Consider the following 25,878-nt stretch of genomic DNA (forward strand, 5'->3'; position numbering starts at 1 on the left):
TGGTCACTCTGCTGGGACTGACAAAAAGGGAGAAAATCGGTGCAGAACTTGCTGGGTGTGGTGGCGTGAAAGGGGAGTCACCTGCCCCACTAGGGCTAAGGCTGAGATTCCAGCATATTCCACGCTGGCCACTGAGCCACCATCAGATGGACTTTCAGCCTCTGTGCATATGGTCGGGGGGAGGAATTGGATTATTGCCCTCAGGGAGCTGCTGAGGGATGGAGAAGATTTACATGCTCACAGACAAAATTAACGGTTATAAAGCTTTAACTTTTTGAATCTCAGTGTCCAGTGTCATTAAATAGTTATTGGCTGACCAAAATATTGTCTGATCCCTCCTGATTTCCCACAGCTGTGAAAATTTCAATTGGTAACAATTGGAATGAAATGCTGAAACCCAGATTTTTGTGCAACTGTGAAAGTTTAAATCAATAAATATAAAAATGGCTTAAAATAAACAATATCTGTAAAAATTATATATCATAAAAAATGAATTCTGCCAAGTCTGACTATCGCTCCTTAGACACACAGGCCCTGCTCCTCCAGGTTCATCCTCACAGGGGGATGCTGATGTCCATGTGAAGCCCCAGTTACCCTCGACACCAGCACAGGGGCTGATTGCAGGACCAGAGCCCGAGTGGTACATTTTTCACCAAAGCCTCCAGGGATGTAAAGTTACGGGTGGGCCCCTTCCAATTCAGCAAACAGCACGAGTCAGTTCCGGGAAGGGAAATATCCCCTTGCTGCTGAAGGCGGGGCATAGTGTGAACTCAGGAAATTGAAACTTACGCTGTTACACTGCCCAGAGGAGCCATGGCTGCGGAGACCCCTTTGGAAAGTCTCCAGGAGGAAGCTTCATGTTCCATCTGTCTGGAGTATTTCACAGAACCTGTCACTCTGGAGTGTGGGCACAATTTCTGCCGAGCCTGCATTGGCCAGTGCTGGGTGGGATCCACTACAGCCACCTCCTGCCCTCAGTGCAGAGAAACTGTGCAACAGAGAAACCTCAGGCCCAACAGGCAGCTGGCAAATGTTGTAGAAATAGCCAAACGGCTGAGTTTACAGGCAACAAAGGGAACAGGAGGGGATGGGGTGTGTGGGGAACACCAGGAGGCTCTGAAACTGTTCTGTGAAGAGGATCAAACCCCCATCTGTGTGATCTGCAGAGAGTCCCGGGCTCACCGTGCTCACACTGTGGTTCTCATACAGGAAGCTGCCCAGGAGTACAAGGTACTGAGTTGCTGTCCAGTCTAATGGGTAATAACTTTGGATTTTAATTACAGGTTACTGGCATCACAAGTTGCCCGAGACAGGTGTAACTGTGTCATTCAGCTGTGTGTAGCCTTCATTGCATGAAAGATGCTGTACAAATTAATGATACTCCAGCCTGGCAAGAATGACAAGAGATGAAGATTTTAAAATTGTCTGATGTGGGAAAGTTTTCTCTGAGCAGTTGAATCCTTTTCAAACTCAGCTCCCACCAGTGAAATAAGGGAACTCTCTGCAGACTGGAAGTTATTAAATGACTAGTGAGGTTTTATTGACAAGAGCTGCAGGCCAGTCTATGGGAGTGCTGCCTTCAGACTGGAGAAGGGGGAGTTACAAGCTGTGGCTATTATTGCTGATTGCATCACAGTTTATTATTGTTATTTGCATCCCAGCAGCCCCTACAGACCCCAGATGAGATCTGACCTCGATTGTAGGGGGCCCTGCACAAAACCCAGTGAGGGACAATGTTGTACTTAAAGTACTGCACAGGATCTTTTCAGGGGGAATAAGGCAAAACGCCACATTTATTAGTAATACATGTATTCGTTAACACTGTATTATATGCATATAATATATTACACTTACACTCACACACACACACAAACACACTCCGTCTTGTTGTTACCAATTAGTTGCTCCCCTTAACTTCACTGGCCAGGTGAGTTAAATGGGGGAGGGGGTGGAGCCGGGCTTCTGCCGTTCCGGATCGATGCTCCCATGTTGACAAGACGAGACCCGGGGTCCTCTGCAAGACACCTCACTTTTATAGCAGCTTTCCTCTTATGCAAATCTATACCAGATTTAAACTCTGTGTCTGTGTCCATTGGTCCTTTGTGCTGCTTTCTTTTGAGTGTTGTCCCAATGCTGCAAAGAGGGTGTTTCCAAAAGAAGGTGCTTGCTTCTAACCCCCGAGGCCGTGGGTATGTCTGCTTGTCTTTAATGAGCCCACTTGACACGTTTTATTGTCCTTGGGTCTGGCTCCCAGCCCCTCTCCAACAGTTGAGGCTGTCTGGAGGTGCTGCCTTCCATGCCTTGTTCATTCACACCTCATTCATTCAACAGGGCAATTGATTAAGAGTGGGGGGAGAGCTCTTGTTCTACTGCTAGCAAAAAGAAATTTTTCTTCTATCTTATTCTATCCTTAGGGGCTATAATATTATACCAAGGGCAATGCAAAGTTTCTAAATGAGGCTTTGATACAAAGTTCCATGAAAACAGAGGTCACACGTGGGTAGACCCACTACAAGGTTATATGAAGAGGCACAATGTAAAGTCATATGAAAATGATCAGAGATTGATCTACATTGTCCCCCTTTTGACCTCTCAAGAACAATTCTTGAGTGGTCACCATATAAATATTTTGTATTTGTTGCAAACAAACCAAACAATTATAACCAGGTGAATATAACTAAAACCATTACAATTGACTAAACACCAGATATAACAAACACAAATGCAAACAATTATAATTATAATAATTGGAAATACAACAAAACCATTACCATTACAATAAATGGGTACATTGACAAACAAAATGAGGCCCAAGTTTGATGCTGCAATAGCCATCAAACAATAAAAGTTACTGAGGTTAGGACATTCTTAAGCACACACAACAAATAAGATTTTGTAGGAGTACCACAGTTGTTATGCAAGGTTAAGCTGATTTGGACTTAAACTAACATTCAGTTGCTAAAATGTTGTAGAATTCCCTATTTTTAACAGTTGTTCTCAGAGGTTTCTGGGGACCTGAAAGATGGGGCCATACAATTATGGGCCAAGGTCTTACAGGTTATGGGGGCCCAAGAACTACCCTTTAGGGCTTGGGGAAATAGAACCAGAGTGCATAGAGGAAAGTGTGGAATTAACAATACAAGCAAATGTAACTAACAATACAAATGTATTAATGACAAAAATTAACAACAAAATGACTGTTAGAGAACCTAACAAAAAATAAACCTGATGCACTGGGGACCAAAGTTTTTTGGACACAAGTGGTGATTGATAAATTGGATGGACATGGGGGAAGTAGAGAGAGGAAAAGACATTTGCCCTGTCTAGTGTAGTATCCCCTCTTTTTCTAGACCCAATGCTAGCACAGGACACCACTAGAGACAGACACAGAACATGCAACACAGAACACTGAACACAGACTTTGTCATGACACAATAACCATGGTATTTTATAACTCTTCAGCTGGTACCAGCTCTCCTGATGTTCTGGTTCAGAGCCTGAAAGATAGAAGCTTGGAAACAAATTAGCACAGTGCTTCCACCATGGCAGAACCTGCTTAGTCTCTGCCACAGTGTGTTTGGTACTCGGGGCTGCACAAATGCTAATTAAATGGTGCATTTTTTTGTGAGTGTAAATCCTCCCTTTCTCTCAGTAAAAGGGCGTTAACACTCCATCTAGAAAAAAAAATTTTTGTTTTAAAATTTTGAGCCATTTTGCCATGGCCTGGAGATCTGAGGCAGAAGCAGGCCTTGTTGTTAACTGTTTCAATGGCATTTTGGCCCTGGGAGGAGGAATTTACCCAAATATCCCAAATATCCCCCTTCCCAATCTCCAGAGGGGTCCCAAAGGTCTGCCCCCTTCTGGGGTCTCAAATGTTTCTTCTCCTGATGTTACTGCTGCTGTAAGATTTGAGACTGCTGTTTTAACTCTCTGTACCCAACCTGTTTTCCAGTTTCTTTATCTGTTGCTTGCCTGGGCCCGATTCTGCTTTTTCCAATAAACAGTTTCTTTCCATGGGCACAAGCCTTGTTTTACTACCAATTTAGCAAGGAGGGTGGGCTTTTTAACTAGCCCCCACCCTTCCTGGTTCCGTTTCTTAAACATTTTTTGCAAAATTGTGAAATTACCACAATATTACTTACAAAAAACAAAACAAAAAAAACAAACAAACATAAACCACACTACACTGCCCAAACTCCTATATCCTTCAGAGTTTGGCTTAACAGAACAAGATCTGCATCTTATGTTTTTAACCCACTCTGGGCCAGAGGGAGAGACGCTAAGCTTCCCTCTGTATTACTCGGTCTGCTACCACCGAGGGTTCATACACCAATTATACAAATCCTTCCCTGGATTAGATCCTTCCCCGGATCAGAGTGAGAAACACTAAGTTCTCCTCTTTAGCTCAGTCTTGCTACGGCTGAGGGTGTATGTACCTCTATAACACAATTCAAACCTAAACTCCTATATCCTTCAGAGTTTGGTTAATTAACTGAAAGTTTACGCTCTTTTTCCTCTAGTGCCAGGCTTGCTAAAGCTGGCGGTGTGCACACCAGTTTTATAATAACTGTGGGTTCTATGCTTGCTCCCCCTTTCGCATTCTCCACCAAAATGTTGTACTTAAAGTACTGCACAGGATCTTTTCGGGGGAATAAGGCAAAACGCCACATTTATTAGTAATACATGTATTCATTAACACTGTATCATATGCATATAATATATTACACTTACACTCACACACACACACAAACACACTCCGTCTTGTTGTTACCAATTAGTTGCTCCCCTTAACTTCACTGGCCAGGTGAGTTAAATGGAGGAGGGGGTGGAGCCGGGCTTCTGCCGATCCGGATCGATGCTCCCATGTTGACAAGACGAGACCCGGGGTCCTTTGCAAGACACCTCACTTTTATAGCAGCTTTCCTCTTATGCAAATCTATACCAGATTTAAACTCTGTGTCTGTGTCCATTGGTCCTTTGTGCTGCTTTCTTTTGAGTGTTGTCCCAATGCTGCAAAGAGGGTGTTTCCAAAAGAAGGTGCTTGCTTCTAACCCCCGAGGCCCTGGGTATGTCTGCTTGTCTTTAATGAGCCCACTTGACACGTTTTATTGTCCTTGGGTCTGGCTCCCAGCCCCTCTCCAACAGTTGAGGCTGTCTGGAGGTGCTGCCTTCCATGCCTTGCTCATTCACACCTCATTCATTCAACAGGGCAATTGATTAAGAGTGGGGGGGAGAGCTCTTGTTCTACTGCTAGCAAAAAGAAATTTTTCTTCTATCTTATTCTATCCTTAGGGGCTATAATATTATACCAAGGGCAATGCAAAGTTTCTAAATGAGGCTTTGATACAAAGTTCCATGAAAACAGAGGTCACACGTGGGTAGACCCACCACAAGGTTATATGAAGAGGCACAATGTAAAGTCATATGAAAATTATCAGAGATTGATCTACAACAATCCCTGCCCTGAGCCATTCACAGTCTAACTGGACAAGAGGGACAAAAGGTGGAAGGGGAAACTGAAGCACAGAGAGGGGAAGTGACTTGTCCAAGGTCACTCAGTAGGTCAGTGGCAGAGGTGGGTATAAACCCCCACTTTTCCAAGGTCAAGCCAGTGCCCTAACCACTAGGCTACACTGCCTCCATCAGCAGCACTGAGCAGTGATGAAGTGCGGACAGTAGGAGGGAAAGACTCCTTGATAAAGGCCCTAGGTCCAGCAGGGAGACAAGGTTTCCCACTGAGATTCTGAACTCCTGTGTTGCTCCATGAAGGGTTAAACTCAGATGCTGCTGGCCTGCACTAGAGGAGATCATGGGGCTAAACGCCGTGTGAACCCCAAGCACCTTGTGTCCACACACAAAAGTGCTCCAGACAGCGCAGGTCCATGCCAAGTACCACTGGGATTACACTGGATTGTAGCAAAACTAACCCCAGGCTGGAGCTGACCCGGTGCCAGCCTGACCTGTTCTAGTGTGTACGTGGGCAAAGAGCAGCCTAAGTGGTTCCGTTAGTCCCACCAGACAGCCTTTTGAAATCTCCCAGAATGCACTGCTTCTGGGATTCTTACCAGGGAATGGGACAGTGGGGACCTACCCAGAGTGCATTGCCACTGAAAAGGTTTAGGACAGTACTGAGGCAAACCCCAACCATTCTTTATACAAATCTGCCTGTCTAATTATGGAGGCCACTGAGGCATCCCCAGAATATAGGACATCCCCACGCCTGCCTGCATGGGCCCTCCCACACCTGAATCAGTTAGCCTGTGTGGGCCCACCACCACCTTTGTCAGCACGCCCCCACCTGCATCATTCTGCATGGAAGTGCTATCCCCACCCTTGCCTCCACCCTCACTGGTATCCTCCTGCATCTTTGGTCTCCTCTTCTCTCTTTTTCATTGGACAAACACATGTCCAGTGCTGGGTCCCGACCAGACAGGGATAGTTCTCCACAAAACTGGGACTGCGCAGCTTCAAACCAGACGAATGGCCTCCATACTTCTCATGGGGTTTGCCCTGGTGCTTAAACCAGCTCTGTCCAACCACTGCAATCCCCAGGGATTCAGGGCTGAAATCCAGCCCATATTTGAACCCTGGTGGTTTCTGGGACTTGTATCACTTTGTTCATTAAACCTTCTCAAAAACAAGTTTATTGATTCACCCCCAAGTGACTTCAGTGTCCTGTTATGCACTGAACCACTAATCAATTCACAAATACCAATAAAGTTTGGTTATAATTGAGATCTCTGTGTAATTACTAAAAAGACTGAACCTGAATTGGTAACAAGTCTGAATATGACACACTCCCAATCTACATTAATAAGGTTTCATCTCCTTGGTGGCCCTGATGTCACAAAGTGATTAGGACCAACAGTAATCTTGAGTTTGGGTAGGAAAACATCCAACTCCAAACCCCTCTCAACCCTCAAAGTGAAACTTCCCAAATCCTTTTGGTTTCTTCAGGAAAATATTCAGGCCCATTTGAAGACTCTGCGGGAAGAGAGAGAAAAGCTGTGGGGATTTCATGTGACTGGAGAGGGGAAACGCCAGGAGTATCTGGTAGGTGCCTGTTGTTATTAACCAGCAGAGAGTGGCAGACAGAGGTCTGTTTGGAGGCAGATTCCTGTGTGGCCTTGGTGAACATCGGCTTGTGTGTTTCTCCATGATCATAGATTGCTGGGGTTAGATTCATGCGTAGACAAGCCCTAAGCTTCCATTTCAGCTGATGAGTTAATATCTAGCTCTTGTGGCTTTCCCAGAAATCCCCCCAAGTGAACTGAATGTCACCCATGACATGCTGTCCACTTGTCTAGTCATTTTGTGCATTAACATGTTTGTTTCTTTTTTCTCCCCTGGTGTCTGTCAGTGTAGTGCTGAGTCCTGCCTCCTGCTGCTCTGGGTCTGAATTCCCAGAGGCCATGAATAACTCAATATGCTGACCATGACAGACATGGAAACCTCCCTTTCAGAGATATAGGGGCTGAAGGGGAAGTTGTGAGAGAATTCTCTCCCTAGGGTAAAGTCAAATGTCAGAAATCAGGATTTTCAATGAAGTTCTCCCTCCTGCTCACTCAGCTCTCCATGAAAGGACCCCAGATGCCATTCCTGTCCCTGACCAGCCCTTTCCCTATTTTCATACAGAAACAAATACAAACCGAGAGGCAGAAGATTGTGTCTGAATTTCAGCAACTGCGGCAGTTCCTGGAGGAACAAGAGCGACTCCTGCTGGCCCAGCTGGAGAAGCTGGACGAGGAGATTGTGAGGATCCAGAATGAAAATGTCAGTAAACTCTCCGAGCAGATTTCCCGTCTCAATGAGCTGATCAGTGAGCTGGAGGGGAAGTGTCAGAAGCCAGCAAGTGAATTCCTGCAGGTGAGACTGAGGGAGAAACAGAGGTGCCGACTCCATGGGTGCTTAAATGCTAGAGCACCCACGGAAAAAAATTAGAAAATTAGCAGATGCTTAGCACCCATCGGCAGCCAGCCCCCTCCACCCCCGCCTCCCCTCAGTGCCTCCTGCCCGCTGGCAGCCCTGCTGATCAACTCCTCCCCCTCCTTCCCAGCACTTCCCACCTGCTTCAATTAGCTGTTCCCGATGTGCAGGAGGCACTGGGAGGGAGGGGGAGGAGTGGGGAGGGGGTGCGCATGAGGGAGGGGGCAGAAAGAGGTGGGGTGGGGGCAGAGTGGGGGTGGGAAGAGCTGGGCAAGAGTGTGGCATGGGGGAAGGGGTGGAGTGAGGCTTGGGGTTGTGCACCCCCAGGGACAATTGGAAGCCAGCACCTGTGGTCAGAAATATACCAGCTCCCCACACAGGGAAGGGAGGGCTCCTGAATCATAAGCACTGGGGGCCAGCGGTCAGAGATCTCAGTGTAACTCGGCATGTGCATTGCTGACATGTGAATGGCTATTATCTTTGCAGCGTTACAGACACATAGATATTAAAGGTGGAAAAGCATCATTAATTCAGGGAATCCATGGCCCTGGGGCCAGGGTAGGGCCTCTTTTCCCCATATTTGCAAAATGCCTACCATGGGATCTCCTCTGTGCGTCAGATGGGACTAAGGCTAGGTCTACACTACCCGCCTGAATCGGCGGGTAGAAATCGACCTCTGGGGATCGATTTATCGCATCCCAACGGGACGCGACAATCGATCCCCAAATCGATGCTCTTACTCCACCAGTGAAGGTGGGAGTAAGGGCCGTCGACTGGAAGCCACAGAGGTCGATTTTGCCGCCGTCCCTACAGCGGGGTAAGTCGGCTGTGATACGTCGAATATTTGCGTATCTTAAATCGACCCCCCCCCCCGTAGTGAAGACCTGCCCTAAGATTCTCTCTCTCTCTCTCTCTCTCTCTCTCCCCTCTAGGATGTCAGAAGCACCTTGAGCAGGTACGTGGCTCTCTCACTCCCCCTCAGACTTCACAATGCTTGGAAAGAGCTTGATGGTGATGTTAGCACCACGTCTCCCCAGGGCTCTATAGCAAAATGTGTGGGGAAGGTCACATTCTGGATACAAATCTCTCTGATCAGCTTTATCCTGAGGTTCTCACCTTTGCACAGAAGACTCTGAAATTATCCATTCAGTGGGAAGGACTGACCTAAAGTATTTCCCAGAGATGTCACATCCCTGGGGGACTGGCTGCCCCAGGATAGTGAGGATGGAATATGGGCCTGTCACTGCTGGGGCCCTGGGTACCATTCAGCCCAGGGCAGCAATGGTCAAGAGTCTTTCCCACCTGAGGACTGTTTGGAGACCTGTGTGGAATGAGCTGGGGAGGGGGGAGTTGGTGTCTCAGTCTAGTTCCTAGTGGTCAGATTTCTACAGCACTTCACCTGGGAACCTCCTGTCCCTCAGACCATGGAGGCCAAGGAGTGAATTGGCCATAGAGACTCAATTCCCCTTTTGTCCCCAGAGCTGATATCTCCAGGCCACATTTGAAGAATATTAATGGGACCTTTGCGGGGAAGGTTTCACTGCCATGGGCTGTGTCTCACCTGCTTTGAGGCTGGGAGAAGTAGAGGAATTCTAACTCCAGGCCCATTAGAGCAGTGACTCATTAGTAAGCACTTATAATGAGTCACTAAATGAAATATAATCACGTGAAATTGTTTCTCTTCAGGTGGGAGAAGGGGAAGTTCCAGCAGCCAGAGGAGATTTCTCCTGAACTGGAAGAGCGAGTCAGTGGTTTCTCCCAGAAAACTATTGCGCTATTAGAGGCTCTGAGGAAGTTCAAAGGTACCTAGAAGGGATCTAGGAGGGGAAATTGGGATCAGTGTCTGAGACTGTGGGAAGAGAATGGCGCTAGTCAGTTGGTGTAGATTAGACTTCTAGTTCATTGTTGGATGAGAATGCCACATACTTAGAGTCCAAGACACTCAGACTGATTAATTCAACCCCTTATTTGTTCCAAAAGCATGCCTTGCTATTACAATTACTATGAAAGTAAGAAATGACAGACATACCGAAAGAAATACTGTTCATCTACCTTCTCCAGGGGAATAGGCAGGTCATGATGCATTTTTCCTATGCTCCGACTATCCCTTACAATGTACGACATATTATACACATCCAGATTATATATTTATTAGTTCTTTTCCAATCACCTTTGTCTGTTATGCATTGTAAGTATCTTGTATAACTCATACATTACACATGCATGAATGTTCTAATTGGCAGGACTTTTGCTGTCCAAGCTATTTTCAAGTTATTCTCTTTTCTGATTTGTTCATTACCAGTCATTACACACTGATGTGCACGGGTCACTTTGACCCTTTTCTCCACATGGGATTTTTTGGACTTTGGTAACTACTCCTTGACAGCACATTTTGGGTGCCTGGTGTCTTTAAGCACATTGTGTGGTCAAAACATCTCTTTATCCCACATAGCAACTTATGAACACATCACTTAATAGCAAGGTCACTTAAGGCAACATTTCCCTTATGTCAAATACGATGATTTCTAAAAATCTTATTTCATCATATAAAAGAAAAGGTTCTACCAATCACAAAGGATCGGACACATTACCTCCCAGGTTAGCGAATGTTTCAGATCTTACCCAAATACACGTTACAGCCATTTCTTATCAACTAAACTAAATTTTATTAAAAAACAAAAGAGAGAGAGTATTGTTAGAAGATCAATATACATACAGACATGAGCTTGATTAATTGAGGTCCAGATTCATAGCAGAGATGGTGAGCTTCCTAGTTGTAAAGAGTTCTTTCAGAAATAGTTCATAGTCCACTGTCCAATATCACCTTCAGAGCGGACCAGCATAACTGGGACCTCAGTCTTGCGACTCAAACTTCCCCTGATGAAGCCTAAGCAGCTCTGAGATGACAGAATCAGGACCCAAGGATCTTTTATACAATTTCATGTCTTTTGACAAGTTGGGAGTTCAAAAGGATGTTGGTTCCATTGCTGGGAGATGCCTGAATGAGAGAGGAAAGAGAAGGTTTCAGACCGTTTTTACATTAAATACCTGAGTGTGTCTCTGTCTGTTTCTGTGTCGTGATGAAAACACAGATCTAGGAGTTAAGAGTGGTGATGCTGTTATAAATATGAAAGCTGGAAAACTCACGTCTCTTATCCTTTCCCCCTCCAGACACTCTGCCGTCTGCACTGGAGAGAAAAAGAGGGAAACCACTAGGCACGCACAGACAGGGTGAGATTGCAGCCGCTTCCTGGCATTGGCCCCAGAGTGGCTCCACTCCTGCTCCACTTCCTCCAGGGCCCTGCCCCCTGGCCAGGCCAGAAGCGAGAGCCGGGGTCTCACCCAGGGAACCCGAGCGGCACTGGCGAGTCCTGCACCCTCCACCTGCCCTGGGGTGGTGCACGACAGGGAGCGGGGACATGGGCAGGGGGCTGCTCACAGGCCCCCCAGAAACCCACCCAGGGCAGGTGGAGGGTCGGGAGATCTCCCCAGCAGCCAAGGCTCCCAGCCTGGCCAGGGGTCAGGGGCTCAGCGGGAAGAGGAGGAGGGGGCAGGGCCATGGAGTGGGTGGGGCCACCAGTAGTGGGACCTCGTGCCCCACCCCCAACTTCTACCAAGGGTCCGGAACTCCTGGGGAGATCCCAAGCTGACATCACACAAACAATCCTGACACCAACCTTAGTGCTGAGTTCATGCCCACGTTCATGAACAGAAACACTCACTGAGCAGCACCAAAACAGAGCTCTCTGCCCTGAGGGCTGACACATCCCTCTGCTTTACCCCGGTGCAGGGGGTCTCCCCTTCACTCTTCTCCAACATCGTGCCTTTCCTGTGGGCCGGCTGGACTCTCCCATTAGAGCTGCTCACTGCTTCATGGACTGGGGAGATGTTCTCCCTCTGATGCTGCCAGCTCCTCCCTTCTCTCTAGGCTGGGGATGGGGCTACCCCATCTAATGCCACCTCCTACTGTCTGATTTTAAGCAGCTCTTCCCCAATGCTGCATCTTCCTCTCTGTTCCCCAGCTTGGGACTGGAGGCTGCCTTTAAGGGACAGAGTTTCCCTCGGGGGTATAGAGCTGGTAACTGACTCCTCTGTCTGTTCCCTCCTCAATGAAAGCTTCTGACACCTTCCTGGTTGTGTCTCTGCTGCTGGGAATGGAGCAGCCCCAGCAGAGGGAGCAGGGAGCTGAAGCTTCTGGAAGCAAATGAGAAACACACTGAGGAATTTCAGTGACATCTCTGCTCAGTCTCAGGTGCCCAATACAGAGGCAGCTCCCTGGGATCCAGAAGTGTCCCAGCCAAGACAGGGCTGCTGGGGAGTGTGAGAAATGGTCCCAGCCTCCCCCAGGGCTGAGCTCTGCCCCTAACGCTCTGATTCTCTCTCTCCCCAGCGAATGTGATTCTGGATCCAGACACAGTTTATCCCCAACTCGTCCTGTCTGAGGATCGGAAAAGTGTGAGATGGGGAGACACACGGCAGGATCTGCCCAACAACCCTGAGAGATTTGACACTGTGTTCTGTGTGCTGGGCTGTGAGGGATTCACGTCGGGGAGACATTGCTGGGAGGTGGAGGTGGGGGATAGGCGATTCTGGGCTGTGGGGGTGGCCAGAGAATCTGTGAGGAGGAAGGGACGGATCAGCCATAACCCTGAGGGGGGGATCTGGGCTGTGGAGTGCTGGTGGGGGGGTCGGTTCCAGGCTCTCACCTCCCCTGTGACCCCCCTGCCCCTGAGCCGGGTCCCCAGCAGGATCCGGGTTTGTCTGGACTGTGACCGGGGGCAGGTGACATTTATCAATGCTGGTGACGAGGCCCCGATCTTCACTTTCCTGCCAGGCTCCATCCCTGGGGAGAGAATCCGACCCTGGTTCTGGGTGTGGCTGGGATCCCAGCTCAGACTGTGTCCCTGAGATGGGGGAGCAGGGGAATATCTCACTAGGAGCCCCGAAATCAGCCTATCTAGCCTCGCACACCTTTGTCTCTATGGCTCCTTCCTGTGTACTTTGTATCATCCCGTCTCTCTGACCCTGGAGGTTGCTTCCAGTCTCAACTCTGTGCAGCCTCTGGACTGTCAAACCATAGAGAGCATTGAGTGAGTGAGGAAGAGAAGTCAATCTCATCACTGCCCCAGGGATTGTGCAGCCTGTTTGCCACTGTCCTCTATGAGCCAGGAAGACTCTGGGGATCCTGGGTCAGACAGTGTCACTGAGACATGGGGAGGAACAGCCCACTGGGAATGGAAAAATGGGTTTCTCTAGCCAAATAATCCTAGCCCCTATGGCCTGGAGGACTCCTGTCTACCCAAACCTCTGGCCTCTTAGCTCTATGACCCCTGGAAGCTCCTTCCCCCTCCCTCTCAGCAGCACCAGGATGGGAGGGGGTGGGTGAAGATCTTCTGGAGGTGCAGGAGGGGAAAGGGGGCCCTGAGGGGCAGCTGTGGGGGCTGCGGGGTCACAACTGGTGGAGGGACTGGGGGCAGAAGTGATGTGATGTTGTGGGGCTGGGGACAGGCATATGTGGGGTGGCAGGGACACAGAATTAATTGGGATTTGGCATTTTGGGAAGAAGCTGGAAGCTCTGCAACAGCCAGAAGCTTGGGAGAGGAAGACCCGGGGACTGGGGAGTGTGCATTCATCCCAATATCCAGTAGAAATGAGTGACTAGCGTAGACACTTCCTACATCGATAGAAGGGGCTTTACAATCAATGCAGCAAATACACCTCTAGGAGAGGCAGTACCTAGGGCAACAAAGAATTCTTCCCTTGACCTATCTGCGTCTACATCGGGGTTAGATCAACCCAACTACATCACACAGGGTGTGAAAGTTTTCACAGCTCTGAGCGATGTAGCTAGGCTGACCTAAGTTTTAGGTGTAGACCAGGTCTCCAGAAGAATAATGGTATATCTACGCTACAGTCGCTACTACAGCAGAGCTACAGCACTATAGCTGTGTTGCTGAAGTGTCATAGTGTAGATGCATCCTGCATTGATGGAATTGTTCCCCCCCCCCCCCCGCCATTGTTCTAGTTTACCCCCCTTTCTGAGAGGTTGTAGCCAGGTCACCGGCAGAATTCCATTGTCTGCACCAGGGGTTAGGTCAATCTACATGCAGCACTCAGAACACACAATGTTTCACAGCCCTGAATAATGTCACCAGGTTGACCTAAGTGTTAAGTGTAGAGCAGGCCTAAGAGCGGTTTCCCTGGAGCTAGCTGAAAACACAGAGTCTGAGGGACTGGCTGGAGCTTGGTGTGCGGAGGCAGAAAGCCAAGAGAACCAGTTGTGAGTATGATCCCAGCAGGAAACGGAGAGACAGAGCTGGCTTCAGGCACAGGGTTCCCTGGAAAGGGAGATGTGGAGTTCTGAGAAAAGAAACCGCCGGCTGCTGTTTGTTTCTATCGTGTTCAGGACACAGGAATGTGTGGACATTATTCGTAAATAATAAAGTTATCACCAAAGAAATACCAAACTCCTATAATCAATTTCTCCTGCCAATGGAAGAACCTAGCAAGGCCCCAAACACTGGCTAACTGCTGAGGTCAAAGGAGCAATGGTACAACCCGAGTCAGAATCTAGACCTGTGGAGGCAAATGTGTTGGTGGGAAACATTTGCCGTGAGCTCCAGTAGCAAAGAGCCTGTGCAGAGGAGCAGATTGCTGCTCATTGTGGACATGAGCATGTCCAGCTTTGTGTGCCGAGCAGTCCCCATTGTCCCTTCTCTCCGGCCTGACACTCCTCTGTCCAGAGTCAGACAAACCAAAACATGGATCCCTGGCTCGTATTCCCCCCAGCAGACCCAGTCAACACAGTGATAATGAACTCGGTATTGGCCCCAGGAGAAAAAATGACAGGAAGAGACTGGGGCAGCTGGAACAGGGTGGAGGATGGGGGTGGGGAACGGGTAGGATTGTTACTTTCCCTTTTGTGTTTGGAGTTTTACAAAGTGAAAACCTAAAATCTTCTTTCCAGCTCTTAGCTCGTGTTTTGAAGGGGCCGGGCTGTAACCTTTAGACTGTGATTACATAAATCTTAGAAGATTTACCATAAAATCACCCTTCAGCTCAAGGGTTGCTCTGGGTTAATGAGTTGCTGCCATTTTCATGCCTTGTCACTAGGACACACCAGCTGCCTCTGACCTTAACCCAGGGAATCCCTGTAGCCCGGCTGGTCCCAGGCGGGTGGTTAGATGTTCAGCAAGATACAGTGAAGCCAAGGATCCTCTACACACACACTGTCACTGAAATCACTCAAGGGGGGTTTAGTTCCCACCTATAGTTCATAGATTCATAGATTCTAGGACTGGAAGGGACCTCGAGAGGTCATCGAATCCAGTCCCCTGCCCTCATGGCAGAACCAAATACTGTCTAGACCATCCCTGATAGACATTTATCTAACCTACTCTTAAATATCTCCAGAGATGGAGATTCCACAACCTCCCTAGGCAATTGATTCCAGTGTTTAACCACCCTGACAGTTAGGAACTTTTTCCTAATGTCCATCCTAGACCTCCCTTGCTGCAGTTTAAGTCCATTGCTTCTTGTTCTATCTGTAAGGGGAGTGTTGCCCCCTTACTAACATTCAGTGGGGGTGTTTTGGTTGGTTAGCTCCCAGCACTAAAAGATTGGGGAGAGGCCAATGCTCCAGGTCAGCCTCAACCTCTGAGCCTGATTGACAGGGCAGGCAGGCTAATCAGAGAGTCAGGAGGCCTGGGGGGTCCCGTCCTCCGTGTGAGCTGGAATTGCCTGGGTTAGACTGAGTGGGGCCGAGCTAAGGAGAAAGCAGGGGCCCGAGCTGAGCTGGGGAGCAGAACTGTGCCAGCCAGAGGGGCCAGAAAAGCAGCTCAGGAAGCAGGTTAGAGTTGCGAGCAGAGCTGCAGCCACAGAACCAGAGACAGCCCAGGTAGAGCAGATCCTGTGCAGCCACAGAGCCAGGTGTGGTGAGCAACTGGGACCAGCCAAGGGGGGACCTTGGGCCAACGGCCCAGTGCAGAAAGACACCCCCAGACAAGGGCCCTTGCAGGCCAGACTGGGAGGGGGATCTTAACCTGATGGGGGGGCTGATGCTGGGAAGAAGGGTCCCACCACCCAAAGCCCGGAGGTGTGTGGCCACCACCATTGCAAGTGTCTAACCCGCAGCATCCCTGCAGCGCAGCCAGGGCCTGAGAAGGAGGCCTGGGACCTACAAGGAACAGACTGTGAAGTGCCCTGACGTTCCAGAGACACTGTTTGTGATGTTCCCTGCCACAGAGCAGGGTGATGTGTTTTCCTTCAACCTTTTCCATTTTTCCTTATTCTTTTTTTTAAGTAATTGTTAATTAAACAATTTGTATTTGTTTTAAATTGTATGAAATGATCAGTGGGTCAGGGAGGTGCACAGTGCAGAGAGAGTACCCCGGAGTGGGGACACCCTAGCTCCTGTCCTAGGTGACCACAGCAGGGTTGGGGGTCGAATGCCCAGGAATCCTGGGCCCAGCCTTGTTGGGGTTACGAGGACTCTGCCAGACAGGAGAGTGGAAGGGGAATCCTCAAGGGCAGGGAGGCCTCTGGGTACAGGGAGTAGGAGCGAGGACTCAGATCCTTTCGCTAGCCCACTTCACTGGGGTAGTGCAGAAGCCAGGAAAGTTCCCCACAATAGCGGGACCATTCCCCCGCTTACATATCCTTAGAGGCTAAGATGAACAAGTTTTCTCCCTCCTCCTTATGACACCCTTTTATATACCTGAAAACTGCTATCATGTGTTAGGGGGCTTATTCCTTCACCCTCTCACTTCCCTGGTCCTTCTTGCATGAACAGAGAGCAACAATACCCGAAGTCCGAAGGTGCAAACAATTCTATGTTTATTGGGGTGAACTTCCAGAAAGCATGATTCCAGTTTCCTTCCTCAGTGTCCCCCTTCCCAGCTCTGACACCACAGAGCCTTGCCTGTGTCCCTGTTCCTGTTCCCATTCCCTGTTCCCATTCCCCCCCCTTAGCAAAACATGATTCCAATTCCCCCAGTCCCTGTTCCCATTCCCCCCTTACTTCTTGATTGACTGCAGACTATATAGTAAAATTTGAGTTCTGCTTAGCTATACCTTAACCAATCATTTTACTGAAATTTAACTAACCAATCCTAACATATTGTAACATGGTTATTTAACCAATTATATCCCACCACCTTATTTGGTTTACACCCAACAAAATTAATTATACAGCAGACAGAAACAATCACAGAACCAGACAGAGATTATACAGATAAACAATAGGGAAGTGGAGACTACAGTGATAGAACAACACAGAAGTGAGGATTTCACATCCCAGCTATTGATAAGTGAGTTCTTGCCAGACAGGATGCTATCAAACTAAGTTTCCTTTTACATCTTCTAGGCTCTTCCTTTTCTCTGGAGGTGATAGGAATATCAGGACAGAATTGTATTCCTAACAGCCCAATAGCACCTTATTTCAATGTGACTAGTTTGGAATGTGAGAATGTGACCATAGACTTCCCAGTTTATGGCTGGCCTCTGCTGCTTAGCCGAAGGCCTTAGCCTAAGAACAGGGCCTCAGATTGTCATGATAAGAGAAGGCCCTACTCCGGCAGACAGTGATTTTGATTCTTTCTTCTATAACTCTATAACTAGCTAAGTGATAAGAATACACCTAAATTCTTAAAGTATAGGCGTTTGCAGACAGGCCTGAATATCTATATCCTAACATCATGTCCCTTCTCAGTCTTCTCTTTTCCAAACTAAACAATCCCAATTCTTTCAGCCTTCCTTCATAGGTCATGTTCTCTAGATCTTTAATCATTCTTATTGCTTGTCTCTGGACTCTCTCCAAATCTTTCTTGAAATGCGGTGCCCAGAACTGGACACAATACTCCAGTTGAGGCCTAACCAGCGCAGAGTAGAGCGGAAGAATGACTTCTCATGTCTTGCTCACAACACACCTGTTTGTGTGTCTGTTTGCACTGTTGTTTCAGTGCAAGTCTGTGTGTGGCTGTGGGTGCCCTCATTGTGTATTAATATAACCCTTCTGCCCGGTGGAGCTGGCAGCAACCAGGGCTGGGTTCAATATCTAGGGGTTCCTCTTCAACAATACAACACAGAACCGGCTCTAGCCCCCACCCAGTAACCTGCGAAAATTACACACCACCCCTGGGCGCCTCTGGGAGGCAATGCTTCCCCTCTCGCAAGCACAGAGTCTGAGTGTAGAAACGAAACTTTTAATGAAAGGAGGGAAATCACACGGCATTCATTTGGGAAAACGCTGCAAGCTGGATTAATAAACATAAAACCATGAGCGAAACCACCACCCTGGAGTACTTTGGGCAGTGACCTTTTGTCTCAGGCTCTTTAGTCAAGCAACCAAAAGTTCCTTTAACGTACCCGTCCCTTCTCCCTCTGCCGCACTCACAGTGAAGACTCGGAATTTAGAGGTGCATCTGCAGAGTTCAACTCTCCCCCTGGTGGTGGGTGGAGGGGGTGCATCTTGCTTCCTCCACTGTCCAGGCATTTGCTCTGGCAGCGGCTGCCTTGCCAGCCACTCACAGCTCTACTTACCACTGCACCAGCTGCTCAGCCAGTTATTAGCTCACCACCCCACACTCACTAGGACATCTTCAAGTCATACCACTTAGCACAGCTCTCAGTGATTTCAGCTGTTAGTGGGGGAAACTCACTGGTAGCACAGACAAGGCAGTCTATTGTATCAGAAAAACTCTCCCAAAGCAGATCTAATGCTTAAACCCGATAATCAGTTATTTCAGCTCTGTTCATACATAACAAGACTCCCCATTGAATCTTAACCATCTCTGTGATTACACAGTGGACACAGAAAGGATCAGATCACATCCAGGGCTTCAACCATCTAGTACAGATATCTCACCACCCCCTCACACCTCCACTAGTCTTTGGAACCCATGTCCCCTGCATAGCGAGTGCAGTTTAGTTGAGGGTGAGTCCCTCAATCAGGGTATGCCAAGCACAGTTCTGCTGCCCTTGATTCACACAACAAGGAGAACAACCCTTTAGTACCTGCCCCAATAACTAAGTGACTGGTGATCCAACACCAGCCAAAAGTGACCATTTGGTCAAAGCAGCTCCATCATGCTGAGCACCTAGGCAGGGTGGGTGTGTCCATGCAAACAAGGGCAGCTCCTGAGGTCCTCTTCCCCAGCTCATCAGTAGGTGTCAGGGGAGAGCTCATTCAGACCCTACTTACATTAAGAATGTCCTAGTTCAATTGAGGGCACATCTACACAGTACCTGGGAGGTGTGATTCCCAGCTCGGGTACATGTAAACATGCTGATACTGCTGGAGCGAGCACACTACCAATAGCAGTGAGGCCGTGGCAGCAAAGGGACGGCTTGGACTAGCTGCTGGAGGGGAAGCAGCCCCAATGTCGCATGGAAGGGGAATCCCAGTGGTGCAGGGGGGCTGAAACCAGCGCTCCAGGGCACAGGCTGGGGGAGGGGCTGACTTTAGGGTGGACAGGATGTGCTGTGCTGGAGCCCTATGTCCTGGCCCCAGGATGGGGGTGGATTTCACCTTTCCACCCCCTGGCACTTCACCTGCAGAGAACCCAGTTACTGGGGTGCAGTGAATGGCACTTGGGGTGACGGACCAAGTCACTTAGCGATTGATCCAAAGGCCTTTGATGTGGTTGGGAATCTTTCCACTGATTTCAAGGGGCCAGCCTGCAAAAGAAGTTTATTAACACTCAGGTTATCGGCATCTTGGGGAACTGGCTAGTGAAGGTTTCTCAATAATTTTAAAATACAAATCACTAAGATCTATTGTCGTTTTAATGATCATTTTGATTGTTAAACCCCCAGAGACCAACCAATCGCCATCTTCACTGACTTGAGCTGTAGATACCTAAGGAAAACTGCACTGAGCACTTGTCCCTTTCCCTCGGCCCATAGTAACCAGACTGGGAAACAGGTACATACTTCAGGCCCAACCCTGAAAGGTGCTGAGTACCAACAACTCAGAATGAAGTCAGGGCCCAGCTCTGCTCCAGGCATACTGAGAATTGTCTCACTGGAATCAATAGATGCAAATACCATAGACTGAGGCCATCATGCGCCTGGCCACTCCCCACTGCCCTTTGCTTCCAGTTCCCTGGAGTTTCTCCCAAGGTTTCTGTCTTTGACAGAGCTGCTGCTTTACAGTCGTAACCAGGATCCAAGATTTCCTGAACACCCCAGGCTGTACCAGGGGTTTTCTCAGGAAATGGGGAGCAAAATGTTGTTTTGCTTCTTCTTGTATTTCCAGAACTCATTGTTCTGCTCCAGAAAGGCAGGTGGAACCCTGTGGGTCTGTTTGTGGGGCTCCAAGGTGTCATCTCATACTCCTGTTTGTTCCATATGCCAACAGACTTCCAGTGTGTTTACTTGCAATGCTTACCTTTTTTGTGAAAGAAAGAGACACATTTAACTGCCTGTCCAGGTACATTGGCCAGCCTGTGACATGTTCCTTTACGGCCTGTCTGGGTGTTTACTGCATATAACCATGTAACTCAGGAACTGTTCATGGAGCTCTGGAGGGAGCTGGCTGGTCACGGTGCCCATCAGCCTTCAAACATGCGAAGATGTGGCACCAGCAAGAAATGTATGTGCTGAATAGCTGAAATGTGGAACAGCTGTGTTTGGTTGCACATTGCTCCATAACCTACAGATAAAAATGTTTATAAACTATAATCCTGCTTTAAAGTATTTTTTCCTTATTGTGTGAATTAAACAAACCATTAAAAAAATAAAAAATAAAAATAAAACACATTGAACTACAAAGCTTTTCTCCCTAGCTCTGCTACATGATTTGAATCTTGTCTTTTCAGAGCCCCACCATACCAGCTCTGGGAATAATTGTTGTGCTGTGTGTAGACCAGCCAGTAGAGGGGATGTGACATGTGCTTTGCCAGTGGGTTACACAAGTATTTGCTAGTCATCATCAGTAGAACATTTGTGATCAGGACTCTGGGCTCCTATTGCTGGCTCTGCTGTAACGGTTAGAGACAGGTGACCTAATGAACAGATAGTTGATACTTTCAACCAAGGCAGTGGGGCTGAGTAGCTAAGACCTGGGCCGTCTATGTTGGAGACCCTGGTTCTATTCCCCATTTTGGCTTCAGTGACCTTTTGCAACTTCTCTGGTAAATTAGGAGTAGAATGGGTGGCAAAGGTCTTCAATACTAGACTGCCTGCTAGGGCTGGAAGGTCAAGTGAGAATTGTACTTGTCCTCTGGCTTGTTTCACTTTACCTGAGTCCTTGTTTTTTGACCTAGCTGTTGGAAAGTGTCCCCACTCCCCCATCCTGCTGTTCCGCTCAGCAGTCTGGGAATTGTCTCATTGGCACAGTCAGCTGCCTGCAAGTGACATGGGCTGAGGGATTCATCTCTCCAGCCTCCCCCTCACAGCTCCTGGAGGCCACTTCTGTTGGCCAAAAATAATGGCATGTCATCTGTGTTTGACTGATGACTACAGTTCTCAGGCAATACATTCACCAGCAAAAAACCCGCCGACAGTGAGAACCTCTGCTTGAGCACATCCACCAGAGCTGACAGCACCTGGCTGCCAAGAAGTAGCAAGACTGGTTGAAAGCAAGTTTGCCTTACACAATGGTTACAATACATCTCATCACAGTCTGAGTAAAGACGTAACAATATGGTATCTTGTTGCTCATGAAGTAACCAGCTGCTTCCCCAGAGCATCTCCGCCCAGCACGCCTGTCCCATCGCAGTTGCAGCTCCTGTTCTGGGTCCAGGCGGCCACTCCCCAGATTCCCTATTGAATCTGATCTCAAATCCACTCTGCTACAAAAGAGTCCTGGCTGCAGTGCCCAGCCACAGGAAACAGCAGCAGAATAAAGGCATGTGACTGATGGCTACAGATCTCCAGCCAGGCATTCTCCAGCAAAACAGGAGCACTGCCAGCCTTCCCTTTAAAGAAAATAATTTCAGCTCACACCATCCAGCTGCAAAAACTTAGGAATTCCACAGTGCACTGCATTAAATAGCTGCAACATTGTATCCAGCTGTACGGCAGCCCCTGTAACCAGCTACATCCTTGGCAAGCGTTCCCTTCTCACCACAGCTGGATTTCCATTTCTGGTCCCAGGTGGCTGCTCCCCAGATTCTCCCAGGCCCCCTCTGTCTGTCCCCAGATCCCCTCCTGCAGCCAGACTGGAAAAGGGGCCTGAGAGCCTTGGAGACAAGAGGTCTCTGGTTAGCCCATCCCCTGTACAGCGCAGGAGCCCCAGTGCCAGCTCCCCTCACACCCGCTGCCATCTGCAGAGAGCCAGGAGTCCCCGAGAGCTGGGGAGACTGTGCAGGGAAACAGAAGCAGTAGCCACTCGGCTAAGAACAGGTGTGACGGCTGCCCTCTTGGCCAGCGCACCAAGCACTGAACCAGGGACCCCTAGAGCTCTCTGTTTATCCCACACCCTGGGCACTGCAGGACCCCAAGTGTGAGCTCCCCTCACACTCACTGCCCTCAGCCATTGGGCCCCAGCCCTCACCTGGTGCGGAGGAGCTTGGTCTCTGTACACCACTTAGTCCCTGAGTCTTCTGGGGACTGACAAAAAGGGAGAAAATTGGTGCAGGCCTTGCTGAGGGTGTGGTTGTGTTACAGGGTCACCTGCCCCACGAGGGCCAAGGCTGAGAACCCAGCACATTCCACACTGGCCCCTGAGCCGCCATCAGATGGACTTTCAGCCTCTGTCCATGTGGTGGTGGGGGAGCCATTGGGTTAGTGCTCTGGGGGAGCTGCTTGGGGAGGGAGGAGATTTACCTGCTCACAGCCCCAATGGGCTGGTTTTACTTTATTTCCCCACCAGATGAGGAGCAGGGACTGGTAGAGATTGTGGGGGAGGGATAAATGTTTGTCTCTCCTTCTCATCCCTTCCTCCAAAGGGATCTTAAGGGGAACAGGGGATACCCAGTAGAGAATCCTATCTAGGGAATGCAAACAGAACTGGATGGAGATGGGGCTGAGGGCAGCTGGACCTAATAGCTGAGCACAGAAAGTGTCTGGCTATTCAGAGAGAACCTCAGCGTTTTACAGCAGGCCTGAAAAATGATTCACTTTCACTCCTATCCGCCTGTACTGGGGTCTACACACACACACTCCATACGGACAACAACCCCCCGGAGGCAGGGATAGAGCCCAGGAAATAAGGGGTGAAAATTTTCATGGAAACCATTTTCTGTCAGAAAATCCATTCAGACTAAACAACTTTGTTTCTTGAAATCATAACAAGTGGGATGAAAATTCTTTGCAAAAATATTTGTTTGCAAAACAAGAGCATCTCCTGTTTGTCACAGTGCATTAAACTGTCTCGTCGTACACAAAGGGGAGACACTATGATCTAGAAAATTAGACGAGATGCTTCAGTCTGAGCTAAGTAGTTGCTGCTCTTAACAATTTCAAAAGAATAAAATACAAATAAAATAGAATATTATGTCATAAACTGATATGGCTCAATGTGATAGGACACCTCCTATTCTGCACTGCTACTAGTGACACTCTTCAATGGATCCCCATCATCCACCCATCGCGAGGTAGGTGGGAGAGGATTATTATTCGTACTTGACAGAAGGAGAAACTAAGGCTGAGAAAGGAGCAGTGACTTGTCTTAGCTGATGCATCCAGTCAGTAGCAGAGTTGCTCTCAAATGAGCTACAGACCAACAATTGTTCATAGTAATTATTCAGCAAGTATTTTAGAAGAATTGGAATGTTAGAGAGGATCATGAACTGCTCTGAGACAATTAATGGAAAGCAGGATCAACATTGGTCAAACATATAACTGGTTGTGACTTATTTGCTTGGTCATAAAAGAGAAGAAGAAAGACTAGAGTTTCCTCCCTGTCAATAGCCCCCACCTCAGCCAATTAAGGTTGAGACCTTGAGGGGTGGGAGGGTAAGGGTTCTTATCAAATAGCCCAAAGAATGGCCCAGGTCACCACTGAGGGGATCACTCTCAGAGCACTATTCCAGTCTCACCTCTCTGTGAGGGCCTCCCACAATGTCCCCGGCCTCCACTGCACACACAGAGCTCCTGGTGGTGGGAGGAGAGCAGAGGAAAAGGACAAAGGAAGCAAGAAGAGAAAGGTAGGAGGGACAGAGGAAAAGGGAAAACAAAAAGGAGAAACCCCAAAATCCCCAGTGATTCTAAGGGACAAAGTCCTACATTGGGAATACAATGCTGCTACCTCAATCTAGTGTTTTCCGTTCCTAGAATTCAGCCGGCACCTGATGGATCAGACTGAACAGGTTTCAAACCTCTCGGAGGCTCTTAACTTCTATATAGGGACGTCTGTTTTCTAGCAAAATAAATAAAAGAAAAGGAGAAAACTCCGAAGAGGGTCCTCCTTGCGCTCATGTATGTGAAAGTGAATTCTCTCTCAGTCGTCAAGGAGAGACCTCGAGAAGGAGACATGCTGAAGCAAAGCCCCAGGGGTCTCCAAGGTTGGCCCTGTCCTGCACCCCCTGTCCTGCCTGGCTGATGTCAAGATCTCTCTGTGAGATCATCACCTCCCCACCACCTTTGTCCAATAGGCTGAGGTCCTGCCAAAGGCCTTTGTGATGTCACTGCCACACCACCCCTCCCCCTGCAGTGCTGATGTCCTGCCGCTGTCCAGCCACATTGGATGTTTGAGCTGCTTCCTCTGGATCACCCCACTCAATGACTCTTCATTGTGGGGGTGACACCAACTACACAGTAGAACATGAGAGGCTCTTCCCCAGGCCGCAATCAGGTTGTCATAAGTTAGTCGACTTTATGGCCAGAAGGAACCATTAAAGCATTTAATCTGATCCCCTGTGTATCCTAAGGCCTCCTGTATGTCAGAAGAGCTGGGTTTTTCTTTTACTCAAACATTTTCCAGGAAGGCATCTAGTCTTTATTAGAAGATATCAAGAGATGGAGAAGCCATCATTTCTCTTGGTAGTTTGTTCCAATGATGAATCACCCTCTTACAAATCTGGGTTTTATGGTCATTTTACTTTTTCTGATTTCTGCTTCCATCCATGGCGTCTTGTCATGCCTGTCTCTGCTAGATAAAAGAGCCCTTTTATACTCAACATTTTCTCTCCATGAAGTCAAGCAACTCACCTCTCATTCTTCTTTTGTATATACTAAACAGATTGAGCTTTTTCAATGTCTCATTATAAGGCATCATCCCCATCACTCAATTATGAATCTTTTCTGTCCCCTCTCCAATATTTTTAACATAATATTCAAAATGTGGACACAAGAACCGGAGTCAACATTCCAATATCAGTCTCACCAATGCTGGATCACTTCCCTTTCCATACTCACTACTCTATCCATCCAAGAATGGCTTTAACCTTTTCTACCACAGTTTCACATTGACAGATCATGTTGAGCAGCTCGTCCACTATGGCCCCGAAATCCTTTTCAGGGTCACTGCTTTCCAGCAGACTGTCCCCCATTCTGTAGGGTGCCGCCTGACTCCTTTGTGACTGGAAGTATGGGTTTGCATATGGCTTTATTAAAACCTAATTATTCAGTAAGTATTTTAGAAGAACTAGCCCATTAGAGAGAGAATCATGAATTACTCAAAGACAATGAATGGAGAAAAGCAGCAAGAGCAATCAAATACATGTTTGGTTCTGGCTTATTTCCTTGGTCTTAAAAGAGAGTAACAAGGACCGGAGTCTCCTCCCTCACAAGAGCCCCATGCTCACCCAATCAGCATTGAGACTCTGAGAATCAGAAAGCTGAGAGTTCTCACCAGATGTCCCAGGTCACCAATGGAGGGAGTCATCCTTGGAGCACTATTCCAGTCACATGTCTTTGGGAGGGCCTCCGGCATTGAGAGTTGGAGTGCAACCCCCTTTCCGCCCCCCACTCCACATGCACAGTCAGGTCCTGTTGGTGAAAGGAGAGCAGGGGAAAAGGACGAAGATGCAAGAGAAGAAGAGAAAGGAGGGAGAGACAGGAAAAGGG

General features: G+C 48.3%; 1 protein-coding gene across 1 annotated transcript; it reads left to right on the forward strand.

Annotated features, from left to right (window-relative positions):
- The first annotated feature begins 801 nt into the window (after positions 1–801).
- LOC101935443 (zinc finger protein RFP-like) lies at positions 802–15,350 on the forward strand. Its single transcript, XM_065565017.1, has 7 exons — positions 802–1,230; positions 6,958–7,053; positions 7,636–7,866; positions 8,859–8,881; positions 9,613–9,728; positions 11,098–11,157; positions 12,317–15,350. Exons 1-7 carry the CDS (start codon positions 814–816, stop codon positions 12,832–12,834), a joined length of 1,461 nt encoding a protein of 486 aa, XP_065421089.1. The 5' UTR covers positions 802–813; the 3' UTR covers positions 12,835–15,350.
- The last annotated feature ends 10,528 nt before the right edge of the window (positions 15,351–25,878 follow it).

Source organism: Chrysemys picta, chromosome 12, assembly GCF_011386835.1.
Source record: "Chrysemys picta bellii isolate R12L10 chromosome 12, ASM1138683v2, whole genome shotgun sequence".
In the NCBI taxonomy this organism is placed as follows: domain Eukaryota; kingdom Metazoa; phylum Chordata; order Testudines; family Emydidae; genus Chrysemys; species Chrysemys picta.

What these genes read in the sequence shown, in the direction of transcription:
- LOC101935443 (XM_065565017.1), top strand. Translation starts at nt 814, where the DNA reads ATGGCTGCGGAGACCCCTTTGGAAAGTCTCCAGGAGGAAGCTTCATGT. An exon ending in AAGCTGCCCAGGAGTACAAG is followed by an intron (nt 1,231 to 6,957) that starts GTACTGAGTTGC and finishes TGGTTTCTTCAG; the next exon opens with GAAAATATTCAGGCCCATTT. An exon ending in ACTAGGCACGCACAGACAGG is followed by an intron (nt 11,158 to 12,316) that starts GTGAGATTGCAG and finishes CTCTCTCCCCAG; the next exon opens with CGAATGTGATTCTGGATCCA.